Here is an 18,575-nt window from a genome sequence, read left to right as displayed (position 1 = left end):
ATTATTTTTATTTTATGTGTATGTGTGTATTGCCTGCATGTAGGTAAGTGCACCCATGTCATGTAATGTCCACAGAGGACAGAAGGGACTGTCGGATCCCCTGGAACTGGAGTTACAGTTGTTAGCTGCCATGTGGGTGCAGGGATTTGAACCCAGTTCTTCTGCAAGAACAGTCAGTGTTCTTAACTGCTATGCTCTCTCTCCAGCCCCTCAATGGTTTTTTTAAAAAAGAAAGGACATGAAGGTGGGAAGGGGATGTATTGAGGGGAGGTAGAGGGTGGATATTGTCAAAATACATTATATAAATGCATGAATTTGTCAAAGAATAAATTAAAAATATCCTTACAATAAAAGAATCAAATTATGTCTTTTGCAGAAAAATGGATGCAACCAGAGATGTTAAGCGAATTAAGCCAGTCTCAGAAAGACAAATACCATGTTTCTCTCATATGTGGTTTCTAGATTTTAGTCTGTGTGTATATGGATATCCATGTAGTGCATGTGAAAAGAGACCTGTGTGCATGTGAAAAGAGGCAGTGTGTGTAGAGGGGGAGAGTGCATGTGTACACGAATGTGTGGAGATGAGAGGTCTGTAATCATATCTTCCTCAATCACTCTCCACTTCATTACTTTTTAAACATTTATCTATTTATGTGTGTATGTGTGTGTGTGTGTGTGTGTGTGTACCACTGTTCATGTGCAGAGATCAGAGTTCAGCTTGTGGGACTTGGTTCTCTTCTTCCACCATGTGGGTTCAAGGACTGAACTCAGGTCATCAGGCTTGGTGGTAAGCACCTTTATCCACGGAGCTGTCTCTCCAGCACTCTCCATTGTATTTTTTGAGATAGGGTATCACTGAACCCGGAGCTTGCCAATATGGCTAGAATGGCTGACCAGTAAGCCACAGAGAGCCTCACGTCTCTGCCTCCTCAGGACCTGGATGACAGAGGTGGGCGGCTATGAGCTTTTTATGTGGATTCAGGGGGATCAAATTCAGGTCTCCATGTTGCACTTTTAAGGTTCTCCACAGTTCTGGGAGAGTACCCAGCCAGGGCTCTGCCTGTTCTTACCTGCATTTCTTGCTGCTCCTTGTCTAAAGAATTCACACGCTCTTGAAGTGTATTTTCTTGTTTTTCAAAATTCTTGAGAAGAAGCATCTCTTGAAATAATGTGACATGATGTAGGTCAGATAATTTCATCTTAATATCGAGCTTCAGTTTCCGATGTCTCAGAAGATGAAGCTCTGCATCAAAAGAGACAATCAGTTCTTTGATCTGAAATAGAAAAAAATGTGAAGATATATAAGTCAAAAGGAAAATGCTCTTTTTAAACTATCAAACAATACTAATGTGTCTAAAATATTTTTTCATTATACCATCATTATGGATGGAGAATTATATGCATTTATATAAACTCAACTTATTGATGGCACTAAATTTGCATGACTTGGTGGTGGGAATTCTGTAACAGTCCTTCAAGCTGTTTCTTCATCATTTACTAGGCCATTGTTCAGTAACCTTTCTGCTCACTGTATATGACAGAATGTGTAAATTGCAGGAGAACTGTAAGCTTTCTTAAAGGAAGCCATAAGGATATAAATTCCTCAAGGTGGCCTTTGCTCTAGCCCTATCAACTGGTCATTTCCCTGGCTGACAGAGACAGCTTACAGGCCCGACTTAACTCCTGCTGTGCCATAAAATTACTTGCCTGCTCTAGCAGCCTGACCTCTGCTCAAGCCTTATCAACTAATCACTCCCCGGACTGACAGAGACTGTTACAGAGTCAACCTAACTCCTTTGGTGCCATAAGATAACTTGCCTGCTCATCCTGAGAAAATAACCCCAGGAAGAAGACCCTCAGTTACTCCAAGGACACTGACACTGAGCAGAGTCCTGCAGCTGCGTTCAGCAGAGTTCCTATGTAAGTCCACATTGCTCTGCCTTGCTTTTACTGATGCCTGGTTTCTGCTGGCGGCAGAGGCCCTTTGCTATGTTCTCGTGAATAAAGGAACATATTCCTTGCCTGTTGCAGATCTGGCTCTGGTTCTTATTCCTTAGCTTTAAACTCCTTCCTTTTTTCTTCTCTCCTAACTCTAACAGTATAGACTACGAGTTCTCTGCGGGGAGGGAGGCTTTATATCTGTCTCCTCTTTATCCACAACAATATCAATGCTTTCTCACAGTAAGCATAAATATTATCCCTCATTCCTTATTTTGAAAAAAATTCAAAGTTACAGAATGGAAAATATTTAAAAATAGGTAACTATAGAATCACAAGAAACAGTCCAATTCTCTTACTTTACAAATGAAATGAGGTTAAAGGTGATTTTTCTGTAATTAGGCTACCTTATTACAGAGGCAGGATAAAAACCACCCCAACTCCTGATTCCACTATAGTCAAGATGACTCTAAGTCTTCACTGTTGCTCCGATCTTGGCACAGCTCTACCTACCTCATCCCAGAGCTTGCGAAAGGTCTATTCTCCACAGGAAACTAGCACAGTTGAAAGAGGGGAACCATCTCACGTTTTTTTTTTTTATTATGTTGTGCATTATAGGAAGTCTCAACTATAACCTATCATGTGTGAAGTACAGACTAGAGGATGAGGAAGGGGAAAAGAGCTGTAGGTTTGTGGTAATGAAATTACTAAAGAATTTACCAATTTAAAATATAGAAATAAACCCAAAGAAAAGAAAAGAAATCAAGCTTTTAAGTAAATACGGGTATAGATTGTATGTTTGGGCTTTCTTTTATGCTTATTCAAGAAATTTGAATTATTCCTAAGTTTCTCTGGAGGCAGAAAGACATTTTCTTCATTGCAATGCCATTCTGAAATTGGACCACATGGGTCTCCAGGGTTGTAAGGGTCACACCTACTTTATCATCTCTCATCTCTCGTAACTTGCAAGTTTTGTAGTGATAGAGCTATTTTTTTCCTTGAGTACCACTGTGTTCCTACTTCCTAGCTAGCATGTTCCTACACATGGAATGGTCAATGGATATTTATTGCATTAATAAGGTCAATGAAACAAAAGCTGGGCATGGTGGCATATGCCCTTGACTCCAGCACTCAGAAAGCAAAGACAGGTGGATCTCTATGAGATGGAGGCCAGTTTGGTCTATATCTTGAATTCTAGGCCAGCTGGCGCTACAGGGAGACCCTGTCTCATAAAACAAAACAAATAAAATAAATAAAAGTGTAATTAAATCAAAGCTTATAAATGATGATCTATTAAATGTCTGGCATACTGTGGTGGTGTGAATGACAAACTTCCCCCATAGGCTCCAAGCACTTGGATACTTGGCTCCAGTTTGTGGTGCTGTTTGTGAAGGTTTAGGGGGTGTGGAGCTTGCTAGAATAAGCACACCACTGGGGGCAGGCTTAGAGAGTTCACAGGCTTGTCCGACTTTTGCTTTCTCTGCTTCCTATGCTTGAAGATGTGAACGCTCAGCTTTCTGCTCCAGCTGCCTCAGTCACCAAAGCCCCTCCCACTATGATGGACTCTTACCCCTCTGGAACTATAAACACAAACAAATGCTTCCTTTTATAAGTTGCCTTGGTCATGGGGTTTTATCCTACTAACAGAAACATAACTAATACATATACTGCATGTCTAGACATCCCAAGGGAACCAGAAGTATATGTGGCTCTCATCTAAAGAAGTATAATCTAATTTACAAGGCAAAACTATCCCACATGAAGCATCAAGAAAGACATGTGTAAAACATAAGGTGCTAACTACAGGTGCAGTGAAGTGCAGAAACAAGGAGCATGTGTAGTATGGGTGGAAGGACGTTGGAGAGGGTCTAGAACTAGTCTATGCTTTGAATGATGGTCCAACTCTGTAAGAAAGTCATTGTAACTATGATAAAGCAGTAAAGGAAAAAAGCACAGATACAAAACGGTGATTAAGGGAGTGCCTGGGAGGCAGGACAAAATAGCTCATAGTGAAGAGGAAGGCTGGAACACTACAAGGAAGCATTGAGAAGGGGACTCCATTGCTGGTAGCACAGAGCTATCTGTCCAAGAAACATTCTCTTCCTTTCATAGTGAAATTTTATACTGCCCTTCTGACCTGAATCTGGTCCTGAATTTTGTTAGGTATAATAGTATTTGTCACTCCAGCTCTAGAACATTTTGAACCTAATCATCATAAACACTCCCAACTACTGGAGCAAATCAGGCATTAGAGAAAGAATGGAGCCAGGCGTGGTGGCGCACACCTTTAATCCCAGCACTCAGGAGGCAGAGGCAGGCAAATCTCTGTGAGATCGAGGCCAGCCTGGTTCACATAGCAAGTTCCAGGCCAGCTGGAGCAACAGGGAGACCTTGTCTCAAAAAAGAAAAGAAAAAGAGGAAAGAAAGAAGGAAAGAGGATGGTTAGCCTAACGTGGTGGCTCATACCTCTAATTCCAGCACCTGGGAGGCTGAGGCAGGAGGATTAGCCACAACTTCAAGGACAACCTAGGATACATAGGAAATTCAAGCTCAATTTGAGCTACAAAGTGAGACCTCGGGTTGACAGGGTGGGGTGGGAAAAGCAAAAGGCTGTCCAGGTGCACCCACTCATCTTCTCAAAGCTGTTCCCTCCAGTTCCCTTTACCATGACTTCACTCAGATCCCAACTTACTGTTTCTTACATTTTTCTTCCTACAGAAAAAAAAGCTGCAAATTTTCAAAGTTCTAGATAGAGCATGAAGATTTTCAGGTAGCCAATGATAGGGAGAAAGCCAAGCCATCAGTGAGTAACAAGCTAATCAGCATTGGGGGGTGGGGTTAATGTAGAGAAAGTTTCAATCAATCAATCAATCAATCAATCAATCAATCAATCAATCATAAACTAAATCTAATTCTCCCATTGTTCTTTCAGCTTTAAGTAGAGGGACAGCTTCACATCTTACCCTGTTGGTCAAATACTGCTGCATGTATAAGTGTTTAACTTCATCTCTCTTCATGATCTCCACTTCCACTTCAGTTGGCTCTGCTTTCTCAAACTCTAACAACTTTGGAACATCTATGCTTAATCCTCCCTTGGATGACCTAGACAATGAATCCCTTGTTGTTAAATTTCCTTCCTTTCCAGAAGACAGTTTGAGGAATCCTCCTCCGCCCGAGACACTAGACCCTGACTGTTCCGAATGGTCGGTCTTTTCAGTCTGACATTTCTCATGTTTTCTCTTAAACCTCATGAGAGTTTCCTCATCATATTGAAATCTCTTTTCGGGATCTTCTTCTGGGTGTATCTGGGGGACTTGGGGAATGGGTATATGCTTGGACATGGGAATGGATAACTGAATGGTCTTCAGTTCTTGTACCAGACACTGGATTTCCTCAACAATAGCCAACTTAAGATCTCGAAGAGAAAGGATGCACTTGTTCATGTACCTTTTCTTTCCATGAGCCTGAAACAAAGAGAAAGGAAGCAAGCACAGTTTGAAATGCCATTTATGTCTTATTTCAAGACTGATACTCTGAGTGAAAACTAATGATATAAATGAATCTGACCATCTCTATTAAGCACTAAATTATGCTTTTTTCTGAACTCAAGCTTCTCTCATCTTGACCCCGGAAGACTGGAGGACAGTATGGATGTGACCCCTGGACTCCTTCCACTTTCTTCCATTGAAACAAATGGTTGGTTCTCCTTGGTTTTCAAGGCTGAGTTCCCTGTCCTCCTTTACCTTTCCATGGAAGTCTCTCACAAAGCTTTATGCTCAGCTGGACACTCTTATGGAGAAGAAAGGCGTTACCTAACTGCCGTTCCCAGCTGGAACCTTGGATCTTTTTCGCTTAGTTGGACTCACCTAAGCTTCTCATCTAGGACTGTCCTGGTTTTTTTCTTCATTGCTGTGACAAAATACTCTGACCAATACCAACTTGGGGAGGAAAGGGTTTACTCAGCTTACATCTCCCAGGTTGCGGTTCATCAAGGTATAGGAACTCGGCAGGAACCTGGAAGCAGGAGCTGGAGCACAGGCCATGGAGAAACAGTGCTTACTGACTTGCTCCCCTGGCCCCTGCTCAGCCTGCTTTCTTATGCAACACAGGCCCACCTGCCCAGGGGTGGCACCACCCACAGTGGGCTGGGCCCTCCCACATCACTCATCAAGAAGATGCCCCTCAGACATGGCCACAGGCCAGTCCAACAGAGACAATCCCCCACCTGAGGCTCCCTCAACCCAGGTATGTCAAGTTGACACTAAAGCTATCCAGCACAATTGACCCCTTGTCAACTTGACACACAAACATCACTATTAAACCATAACCTTTCCAATTCTTGTCCCCAAGATATGATGTTAATATCACAACATAAGACAGTACAACCTTAAAAACCCCACAATCCTTAAAAAATCCAAACACTTAAAAGTCCATAGTCTCTTTTAAAAGTCTCTTAACTGTGGGTGGGCGTCTGTAAAATCCAAAACAAGTCTGTCTTATTTCAAAGAGAAAAATCAGGCACACCTAAGCAAAACCAAAGTCCAGCAAAGTAGCTCGAGGCTGGACATCTGTCTGCGATTCACTCATGATCTTCTGGGCTCCAAAGGGTACTGGCAGCTCTGACTCTGTAGTCCACAGCACACTCAGCTTGTCTCACAGACCCAGGCCAGCTCCATTCCACACCTACTGCTGTCCTTGGTCATCCCATGGTCCCGGCATCTCCAAAAAGCTGGGGTTTCCACTGAAACTGAGGCTACACTTCTCTCCTTGACCCCTACAATCCTGGGGTCTTAACTGCAACTGAAGCTACACTTTCACCTATGGACTTTCCTGGCCTCTCACAGTGCCAAGCCTCAGCTGCTTTCTGTGACCCCTTCATACTTTCAACATCAGAACCACTCAGGAGACTCTTACACATTACCACGTCCTGCTCCCACCTAGAGATGGAAGTTCAGGTCCCCTCTGTGTGCTGACCCTGAGGACATACCTCCCAGAAGATTTCACCACAGTGATGCTGGTCTTTTGTTACAGCTGATCTTGCAGCCCCAGCTAACCAGCATCAATTATCCCAGTAAAGCAAAGGTTTTGCTTCAGGTTCTGGTCTCTTCTTAATCACAGCTGATTCTTCAGCCCCAGCCGACCAGAACCCAAAGATCCCCAATCCAAAATCTCACCGGAACAGCCCTGATAGTCTCCATTTCCCTTTGAAGCTTCACAAGCCAGGCCTCCATCGTCTACAACTCTTTCAGCATAACTGTTCCAAGCTCCACTACAACAAACTCTGAGCAAGCAATGGCTTTTCCAGCCCAAAGTTCCAAATACTTCCACAGTCCTCCCCAAAACACCAAGGTCAGGTCTGTCACAGCAATATCCCACTCTCTGGTACCAATTTCTGTCCTGGTTTGTTTCTTCATTGCTGTGACAAAAATACTCTGACCAATACTAACTTAGGGAGGAAAGGGTTTACTCAGCTTACAACTCCCAGGTCACAGTTCATCAAGGAGCCCAAGGTAGGAACTCAGGGCAGGAACCTGGAAGCAGGAGCTGGAGCACAGGCCATGGAGGAATGCTGCTTACTGGCTTGCTTCCCTGGCCCCTGCTCAGCCTTCTTTCTTATGCAACACAGGCCCACCTGCCCAGGGGTGGCACCACCCACAGTGGGCTGGGACCTCCCACATCACTCATCAAGAAGATGCCCCTCAGACATGGCCACAGGTCAGTCCAATAGAGGAAATCCCCCAATTGAGGCTCCCTCAACCCAGGTGTGTCAAGTTGACACTAAAGCTATCCAGCACAAGGACCCTAAATTACAAGTTAGCATTTTCATTCTATAAGTTGTCTGCATGGTTATTGTCACTCTTGTGTAGATAAGGTCATGATCCTAAACTTCAACATGACATCACACAAAGAAGTCCTTTCTTGGTTTCTTCTCCATGTATCTAAGCCAAGGCATACCGGCATAGCTATCACACATATTCGTTCCTTGTTTATTACCAACTCTGTCCTTGGTCTGTGTTTCTAAAAGTGCTTATCAGAGCCTAAGGGCACATGCAACACTATCTCCTGTGTGCAATTAAGCCATTAACTAGATTAAGAGTTACTTTGAACAAAATACAGTGTTTTGTTTTTTTAAAAAAAAAGACCAAAAGCACTTCCTCAAGCAATCTTATAAGACTTATCTAGGGAGCTGGAGAGATGACTCAGTGGTTAAGAGCATTGGCTGCTCTTCTAGAGGACTCAGGTTGAAGTCCCAGCACCCATGTGGCAGCTAATAACTGTCTATGACTCCAGGTCCAGGGGATCCAATACCCTCTTCTGGCCTCCATGGGCTCTGCATAACATGGGTGTACTTACATACATGGAAGCAAAAATTAAAATAAAAATAAAAAGAAATAAATACATAAAAGATTTCTCTAGATATTTGCTATGAAGTGAAATAAATGAAACAAGATAGGGTTTACATACTTGAGAATACACCTTTAAAGTATTAAGGTTTGAACTGAAAAGGCAACACTGGGTAAGTGGGGAACCGCTCTGAAGTACCTAGAGAATTAGGCATAAAAGAACAAACCCACTGCTCCGGTGGCTGTACAGCCCCTTTCTTTGAGGAGCCTGTGATGGTTAGTTTTCATTGTCAACTTGACACAGTCTAGAATCACCTGGGAAGAGAGTTCCAATGATGACTTGCTCAGGTTGTTCCGGGGGCATGTCTGTGGGGGAATACCTTTACTATGTTCATTGATGTGGGAAGAATAACCCACTATGGGCAGCACCATTCTCTGGATTTGGATCTTGGACTGCATAAGAGTGGAGAAAGTGACTAGAGCAGTGAGCAGGCATGTATTCATTTCTCTTGTGAGTATTGATGCGATGTGATCGGTTTTAAGTTCCTGCAGCTTTGACTACCCAGTTATGATGGATTGCAACCTGAAACTGTGAGCTAAAATAAACCCCTTCTCTTCTAAGGTGCTTTGTGTCAAGGTGTTTTATCACAGCAACAGAAATGAAGATATACCCCTTTTCTTTCTGGTTTTCCAAATAACTTACAAATTTAAACACTGTCTATATTAGTAACTTTTCCTGTTGCTGTGATAACATACTCTGACAAAAGCAATTTAAGAAAGGATTTATTTTGACTCAAGAGTACAGCCCATCATGGCTGGGGAGTCCTGTGGCAGGAGCCTGAGGCAGCTGTTCAGAAGGGGGTTGGGGACAAGGAATCCCTGTGCTTAGCTAGATTGCTCTTTTTAATGCTTTTCAGGACCTAAACCCAGATAATAATGCCCCCTACTGTTAGGGGTGTCTTCTCACCTCAATGAACCTAATCAAAATAATCCTTCATAGATGTGAACAGAGGCTAACATAATCTAAATAGTTCCTCACAAGTGTTCCTAGAGGCTTATCTCCTACGTGGCTCCAGATGCTGTCAAGTTGACAATCAAAACTAACCATTACACAGGCTGAAAGAAAGGAGGACATATGCTATACTGTCTGTAAAATGCTTAAAACTTCAATAATCTTGAATTTGATCATGACAATAATTATTTACTGATTTTGACCATTATACTAACCTTATAAGGTTATTGTCTTACCACTATGTTAATTGGTATTAGTACCTTTTTATAGGTGAAATGACTTAGGCTTAGTATAGTTACATGACTAGCATAGTTCACATAGCTCATAAGTACCAGAGATGGGAAAGAATCGCCATCTTCTGACTTATAGAATATTTTCTACAATATTTTATGCTGCCATTTTTTTGTTTGTTTGCTTGTTTTTTGAGACAGAGTCTCAGTATGTAGACCTGACTGTCCTGGAACTCACTGTGAAGACCAGGCTGGCCTTGAACTTACAGAGATCCACCTGCCTCTGCCTCCTGAGTGCAGGGATTAAGGGCATGCACCACCACACCTGGCTTATGCTGCCATTTTAATGAAGCAGATTTCAGTGATATAAAGTTCATTAAAGACTCCACATCTGCCCATTTTATCTAGTGAGACTGAATTTCAGACCAAGTGGGCTGCAGTATGCATTAATGTTAAAGTGCTTGCCTGACATGTGTGAGATCCTGGATTTGATTCCCAGAACTGCAAAAAAGAAAAGAAAAGGAAGAAAAAGAAAAGAAAAGGAAGAAAAAGAAAAGAGGAAAGGAAAGGAAGAAGGAAGGAAGGAAGGAAGGAAGGAAGGAAGGAAGGAAGGAAGGAAGGAAGGAAGGAAGGAGAAATTAATTTCAGATTGGATGACTAGAGAGTTGTAGCAACATGAGATATAGACACTGAGATATGAAAATATAGGCAATAGCTAGCTAGTTAGCAACTTCTACGAGCTTACTACATAAAAAACTGTGGTCACGCCTGGTGTTGCGGTGCATACCTTTAATCCCAGCACTTGGGAGGCAGAAGCAGGTGGATCTCTGTGAGTTTGAGGCCAGCCTAGTCTACCCAGTGAGTTTCAGGACAGCTAGGGCTACAGGGAGACCCTGTCTCAAAAAACAAAAAACAAAAACAAAAAACCAGCTATGGTCATAAGAACATTTGTCTATTGATGATGAATTAAAAAATAATGAGTAAATTAGAGTTACCTTAGACAAAAATTAGCTAGAAAAATAATCTAAATGACCACTAAAAGATATCTAAAATGTTGATTGTGACCAGAAAGATATAGTTATGATCTATGATTATTTTGGGGGGCTATGAACGAGCATGCCAAGATTCCTGTACCACAGACCTGAATAACATCTTGGGTGAAAATGAAAAACACACCTTCAGGATACTTCATTTTCATTTCTCAGAAATATTTAAAGCATTCAAATATGCTATCTATGGGATATAACTGGTATCCTGTGAATGTGGTAACCTGAGCTGTGTAGCATGTACAAACTCAGTAGGCAGCCAAATATCAAATCCCTAAATATCAAAGCTAGGGTCTTTCTGAGCTTCTAAATGTAAAGAGTCACCCATCAGTTTAAATAGTGCTTGAGGGATTAACATGACAGGAAGGAGGAATATTAGTAAGAAAAATGAGGATCAGAGTCAGTCTGATTAGCAAAAGTTTAGAAAAGTCAGAAAGGAACATGTTAATTTGTTGGTATTTAATTTCAACAAAAGATTGGAAGCCCTTTAAAGAAAGACTAAATAATGACAGTCTTCCTAAAGAAGACTACCATTGTCAATGGCAACCAAACACTGAAACTACCATGGATTTGTTTCAATTTCACAAATTCAAAGTGCACAAAATAGTATAGTAATTTCACCCATAAAAGTGAAAGGCTCAAAGGCTGGTTCTACCATATGAGCTGATACAATCATACACAGATCTCTCATCCTCTCCGGGCCCCAGTTTCATCATTTATAAAAAGAGGACACAGTCTAGATTTCCATACAATCTTTTCCAGTTCTAAACTTTTGTGGCTGTAAATACTTGTGGACCAGAGAGAGAAATGGGTGGTTGAGCGGACTGCAACTAAACACCAGGCTGCTGTGTCACTGTCATGGCATCTGAAGGTAAGTACCATCACGTCAAGCTGTCCCAGCTCCTCTTCCTTCTTGGCGGCATTTATCCTCATGTGCTCAGGGATCTTGTAGTCTGCGGCTGTCTTCAGATTGAAATCTCCCATGTATGTCTGGGCTTCTTTGATGGCTTGAACATCTTTAGGATCTTCATAGTCATCATCAGGTTTGCTTTTGTATCTATCAGAAAAAGCAGATAACTCAGACATAAATGTAACAATAAATCCCAATCTATTTTAATTTGGTACAAGTCTGAACCTGTGATGTTACTTTTGTCTGTAAGGTCAAAGCATTTTTTTTTTTAGTTTAAAGCAAATCAATGATTATACCAAATAAAATTAAATATGTGAAAACAAATCACTAGATTGTACTAAAATAATATAATCATCGTGAGATTTTAGTTCCTTTCTAAGTAATTAACATTAAAACTGTCATTTATTTTCTCAATATAAATTTAGTCTTGGAAATTGTGTGGTCTTTAAAAATCACAAAATGGTCAATTTTATTATTCTGTAATAGACTGACATAAAACTTTCAAAGTCAAGATGATTGCATGAGCACATGCACATGTCCCCTCCTTCCAAAACTCCGTGGCAACAGCCATAGGTACAAACAGCAATATTAACTCATTAGAGAAGCTGAGAACAGGGTAGAAAAACTATGAGTCAGCCCATTATACTGATACATTTTTGGAAGACAGAAAAAATGATGAAATTATATAAATGAATAAACCAAACCACAGAAAGCTATAGCCGAGATTGCTCCAGGAGAAGGCTACAAGAAGGATTTAATATGATTTTCTTGGTAGAACTGCTAGGAGTCCATGCACAAAGGGAAAAGTAGGTGTAACAGTGAAATGGAATGCACCATTAGTTAAGGGCTGTAAAGGGGATGCCTCTTAACTTTCCAACCCACACATACAGCTTTCATACCAAGGCGTAAACAAAGAATTGATCTCTACAGAAATGGAATTCCTGGTTTGGGATGCCCTAAGATATTTTTGGGTATCCTTTCAAGGCCTTTCATTGCGAACTTTCAACATTGTTGCTTAATTCTTTAAAGCAAAGTCAGGCAGTCAATATGAACAGGCATACCCGCCTTGTAGTCAGTACTTTCCTTTAACAGAAAAACTTTTTAGTAAACAACATGTGAAACAGCAGAGGAAACCCACTGACAACCATTCATTTATGTACACCTGTACTAAAACAAGGGATTTTATTTTGTATTTTTTAATGTGTATGAGTGTTTTGCCTGCGTGTATGTGCACCTGTGTGTGCAATGCCCAAGGAGGCCAGAAGAGGGTTTTGAACACCTGGAATTGAAGTTATTTATGGTTGTTAGCTGCCATATGGGTGTTGGGAACGGAATCCAAGTCCTCTCCAAGAGCAGTCAGTGCTCTTAACCACTAAGCCATTTCTCCAGCCCCATGATTGTTATTTTTAAATGGGAAGGGAAGTAGGAAAGGAGAAAGAAGAGGGAGAGGAATGGGGAAAAGAAAAATGGGGCCCATAATTATCCTCATGCTGTAAGAAACTAGAAAACTGAAGCAAAAATATATGATACAACTATGTTCAGACACAGAAACATAATCAAGAGACAATGAATATAGTTAATAACAAGACGAGTTCCTCAGAGAAATAAAACAAAGTAATTCTATCTCCTGACTTTCTGTGTGGAAGAAATTACTAGATTGTGGAGAAAGTAGGATTAGGACACTATTGGCCCAACTACAACCTAGTGAGATCACTAGTTGAGAAGACAGAACTGAGTTCAGAGAAAGTGGCTAGAACTTTGGCAGAAAAGAATATCAGAGCTACTTGAAATACTACTGCCAGATAGCTACATGGGCTCTCGTCAGTTTTGAGATGAGTATTAATCTACACATGTGTAGTGTGAACTGTAATATAACTTGGCAAAGAACTGATAAATCAAAATGTACAATGACCGGAAAGCGGCAAACAACACATATCTGAGAATAACGTACATTTACCAGCTGAGAGACTTTATTGAATGTAGGGGTTATCTAAGAGCAACCTTAACCTAGAAGACCTGAACAGCATTATTAACTATCTTTTCCTAGAGCACTACACCCAGATAAATAGAATGGAGCACCATAAACTAGTTTTCATCAATATAGTTACTTTCTATGACAACAAAAAACTAAATAAGACAGCAAAAATATTTTTAATGCCAAACATTTGAAAACTAAACAACAAACATCAAAATAAACCAGAAGTAAAGGAAAAGATCACAAGGGATACTAGGAAGATTTTATATTGAATAACAATGCACATGTATCAGAACTTGTAAAATCCAGCTCAGTTAATGCTTAGAACAAGGAAATTTGTATTTTATAGGCTCATGTTAGAAAAGAAGACAGGCACAGAATCAAAGTACATGCACCACGTTTACACTATAGAAGAATGAAAAATCGATTTACCCTTAAAACAAGGAAGGAGATTATTTTTTAAATCAGTAATATAGGAAGTAGACAATTTTTAAATCTCTGAACAAAAGTATTTTAAAAATATTCAAAAGATTAGTAAATTATTAGCTGAAAAGGTCAAGAAAAAGAACACAAATTAATAATATCCTGAATTAAAGGGGAGTCACTGAAACAAATACAAAAAAACCCACCCCACATTGACAGTCCAGTTAAAAGGCACAAATTCCTTGAAAGACAAAGATTACAAAAACTGACCCAAGAAGAAACAAAAACTATAAAAAGCTCTATAGCAACAAATGGTTTGAACTCATACTTGATATCATCTTGTAAGAAAACTACAAAGTCAGATGGTCTTACTTTTAACTTCTATCAGATATCTGAGCGATAGAAGAGCTAAGCCTTCTCAAGTTCTTTCAGAAGACAGAACAGGAGCAAACACCTTTCAATTTGTTTTATGAAACCTGGATTATTCTAATAATACTCCAGAAAAGACATCTGCATGAAAATGAAATCATAGATCAAAATTTTCATTAAAAATAGCAATAGTTCTCAAAAATACTAGCAAATCAAATCAAGCAACATTTTTATATCATACTATCTTATAATCAAAAGAGATCTGTCCTCCAGATTCTATTTTAAGTTGGCATTTAAAATCAATCACTTTAACCCAAATATTAAAGAATAAAAGAAAAAAGCATATAATCACCTCAATATATACATTAAGGACATTTTGACTAATACTAGAAATATGGTATTTTAATTTTCCACACCATTAACTCTTTTCTAAAGAAATAAAGACCGGGCATGGTCTTTAATCCCAGCACTTGGGAAGCATAAGAAAGTGGATCTCTGTGAGATAAAGGCCAGCCTCGTCTACATAGTGAGTTCCAGGCCAGCTGGAGCTACAGGGAGACCCTGTCTCAAAAACACTCCCCTCAAAAAAGGCATTTTACTGAGCCAGTGAGGTGGCTCAGTGGGCAAAGGTGCCTGTCACCAAGCCTAACAACCCGAGTTCAATCTCCAGAACCCACTCCTGCAAATTATCCTCTGACCTCCATGTGAAACAATGTCTTAAAAATAAATATGTAGGAGATGGAAAGATGGCTCAGTGGTTAAGGGCACTGGCTGCTCTTGCAGAGGACCCAGGTGGGTTTGATTCCCAGCACCCACATGCAGCTAACAGCTTTCTGTAACTCCAGTTCCAGGGAATCCAGCTGCCTCTTCTGACTTCCGCAGACATTGCACAACATGGGTGCATTTACATACATGCAGGCAATACACTCATACAACATAAAAAATAATAAGTAAAATATTAAAAAAAAACGGGCTGGAGAGATGGCTCAGCATAACTCTAGTCCCAGGGGATCCAACAGCCTCTTCTGACCTCCACTGGCATTGCACGACAGGGCTGCACTTACCTACATGCAAGCAATGCACGCATACACATAAAATAAAAATAATAAATGAATGAATGAATGAATAAATAAATAAATAAATAAATAAATAAATAAATAAATAGGAGGCAAAGGGAGAGGGAGCTCAAGAGGGAGAGGGATCGGTCTTAGAAACCCAGACAAGGAATTCTTCACTACCAGCCATTGTATAAGAAATGCTAGAGTTCTTCAAATTAAAATGAAAGCATAATATCATAAACAAGTATGAAACTCACTAGTAATGGTAAATATATGGGCAGATATAGAATGAATATATAATTTCAAATGAATAAATAATTTTCAAATTCTGGTATAAAAGTTAAAAGATGAATCTCAAAAATAACTATAACTTTAAAATGTTAAAAGATATATAAATATATGTAAATGGTGACAAGAATAATATAAACTATGGGGAAAATGTAACACAGAGTTTTGGGAGAGCTAGAGAGATGGTTAAGAGATTGTACTTGCTGAGTGTGGATCTCAGCACCAATTTAACAAGCCGGGTGTCCCATAAATACCTGGAACTTCAGCTCCAAGGGGTTCAATGCCCTCTTCTAGCCTCCTTGTGCACACAGCCATGTGTACCCTCTTACATACATATGCATACACTTATACACGCGTAAATAGAATAAATTCTTGAAGGTTTTTCTAGGCAGTTGAAATTGTTACAAAACTAAAATAGATTGAAAAATGAGCTAAGGAGTTGAAGAGTCACTTCTCCAAAGAAGACATACAAATGGCCAACAGGCATGTTTAAAAAAAGGAAAGAGGGCTGGAGAGATGGCTCAGCAGTTAAGAACACTGGCTGTTGTTGCAGAGGCCCAGGTTTGAATCCCAGCACCCACATGGCAGCTAATAATTGTCCATAACTCCAGTTCCAGGGGATCCGACGGCCTCTTCTGTCCTTTGAGGCCATTGCACAACACAGGCACACTTACCTACATGCAGGCAATACACACATACACATAAAAATAATATTTTTAAAAAAGAAAAGAAAGAAAAACTCAACATCACTAGTCATTGGGAAAATACAAATCCCAACGACAGTAAAATATCACTTCCCACATATCAGGTGATCAAAACACCCCAAAGCAAGAAGCACTAGAGACATGTGGAGAAATTAGAATTCTTGCACATTGCTAGTACAATGCAAAAAGATACAGCCATTATAGAAGACAGACGAGGGGGCTGGAGAGATGGCTCAGTGGTTAAAAGAGCACCGGCTGCTCTTGCAGAGGATCCAGGTTCAATTCCAGCACCCACATGGCAGTTAACAGCTCTCTATAAATCTAGGTCCAGGGGATTTGATGCCCTCTTCTGACCTCTGAGGATTTTGCATGACACTGAAGCACTTATACACATACAGGCAATACACTCATACACATGAAGTAAAAATAATAAATAAAACATTTAAATAAGATAACAGAAGAAAAGTCCCTCAAAAAATGAAAATACAACTGTAATATGACCAATTAGGATCTTTAGGATATTGTGACAGAAAAGAATGTCTTAATCCTTAAAAGTCATTCTGACTATATTAACAAATTATACTTTCTGGACCAGAAATAAAAAATCACAGAAGTTCCAGTGAGAAGCATCACCAGTTTAAAGGATCCAGCTGACACCACTGTCACATGTCCATCCTGCTTTTATCTTTATTTTTCACTTTTTCATTTAAATAAATAACAATGTCAACAACTATATAGGTTTTTTAAACATATTTTGAGGATGATATATTAAAAGTGTAAGATTTAGTTTTAAATGACTCACAGCTCTTCCCATTCCTTTTTGCGCTGTACAATTTTGAGTTTGGCCCTTTCAGATTTTTGTGTAAGTTTCTTCATCTTCTCAATTTGATTTCCTACCATAATTTCGCTTAGGGTTCTAGGTCGAATTTTCTTCCCTTTTTCTATTATTGATTCTTCTTGCATGTTAACAGTCCCACCTACACATAAAAAATATCAAGAGAAAATACTAAAACAACTACCATGAATTCAACCCCCAAGCACAGATACACCCCGCCCCCCCCCCAATCTCTTTAAGGGAAAGACTCTAGATAGGCTGACCAGGCTCCAGTGGATAAACTCACACCAAGGGATATCTGGGTACAAATGCTTGAATGGATAGGCCTTAACATATGATAGAATGTATGAAATCTAGTGGGAGGCGGTTTAAAGGAGGGTGCAGATGGGGGAGGGGTATAAAGATGGCTAAGATGTTTTGTATAAAATGCACAAAAATTCAATAAAATATAGAAAAAAAGTTGACAAGCTAAAACATATATTGAATAATCAGAGAACAGTATGAAAGATAATGGACAACAGACACTGGAAAGCTGAGAAGGAGCAGTGTTTGTGATATGGTGTTGGAGACAGGGAAATAAATAGTCTTATATTGTATTGACATGCTTAAAATGGTTGTTCATCTATCTATAGGTATAAAGGACTAAATGAGGTGGTTATTTGATCGACTCTCACAACAAAGAATGGGTTTGTTTATAAATATAATGAAAGAAATAATAGAAAGGTCTAAGAAAAAATAAAGGGTTGGAATATTAAAGTTAGTAAGATTAAAATGGCTGGATACTTCCAAAATGAAAGGAATGATAAAAATATTTAAGCGAGTTTATTAAAGGTCTAAGTAAGTTTATAGAAGTACAAGGTGAGGGTTGTTGTTATAATAATCACTGTTACAGCCAAAGAAGAAAATTTTTTTTCAGTCTACTTCACTGACTTGCGCTACACACCTAAGCACAGTCTGGAGTTAAATGTGTGAAGACAAATGTTAAAGTTACCTATAACTACTAGAAAATGTCCTTTAATGCTTCTCTATATTATACAAATGTTGCTTTTAATGTTTTCCCTTACCCATAACAAAATAATTTAATTCAAGAGCTAGGTTTTTGCCTCCTGGAACCAGATGGGACGGTCCAAAAGAAAACAGTTTTGTTTGGTGAGCCTGGTTTGAATCTGAAGCAGTTTGTTCCCTATTTCACATACCACTGGCATTCTTTACAACCCCACAGAACAAGCAATAATAGAGAGACAACACAAACATCTCAAAGATCAAATAAGTAAAAGGAAAATGGGGGAATCACCTATACCTGGGATAACATTTCCTATTATACAGGTCTCTACTAACTCTAAACTTTTTTTTATTATTTTTTAATAACCACACACTTAGAAGAAGCATTTCACTACATCAGCATTGACATATTCAATAACAATTTTCTGAGCTAGGCTGCAT

At 39.6% G+C, this 18,575-nt stretch overlaps 1 protein-coding gene across 1 annotated transcript in view; it reads right to left on the bottom strand.

Annotated features, from left to right (window-relative positions):
• Window positions 1–18,575, bottom strand: part of Cfap44 (cilia and flagella associated protein 44) — a 131,431-nt gene that overhangs the window by 45,921 nt on the left and 66,935 nt on the right. The window contains exons 24-27 of the mRNA XM_029570364.1: window positions 17,100–17,274; window positions 11,450–11,627; window positions 4,902–5,402; window positions 1,071–1,274 (exon numbers count right to left, since the gene is read on the bottom strand). Coding sequence (XP_029426224.1) covers window positions 1,071–1,274; window positions 4,902–5,402; window positions 11,450–11,627; window positions 17,100–17,274 — 1,058 coding nt within the window. The remainder of the gene's footprint in view (window positions 1–1,070; window positions 1,275–4,901; window positions 5,403–11,449; window positions 11,628–17,099; window positions 17,275–18,575) is intronic.

Source organism: Nannospalax galili, unplaced genomic scaffold (assembly GCF_000622305.1).
Source record: "Nannospalax galili isolate Female #2095 unplaced genomic scaffold, S.galili_v1.0 scaffold743, whole genome shotgun sequence".
NCBI classification, from domain to species: domain Eukaryota; kingdom Metazoa; phylum Chordata; class Mammalia; order Rodentia; family Spalacidae; genus Nannospalax; species Nannospalax galili.
Note: the sequence above shows the minus strand (reverse complement) of the source record. Positions and strands in the feature narration are given on the sequence as shown.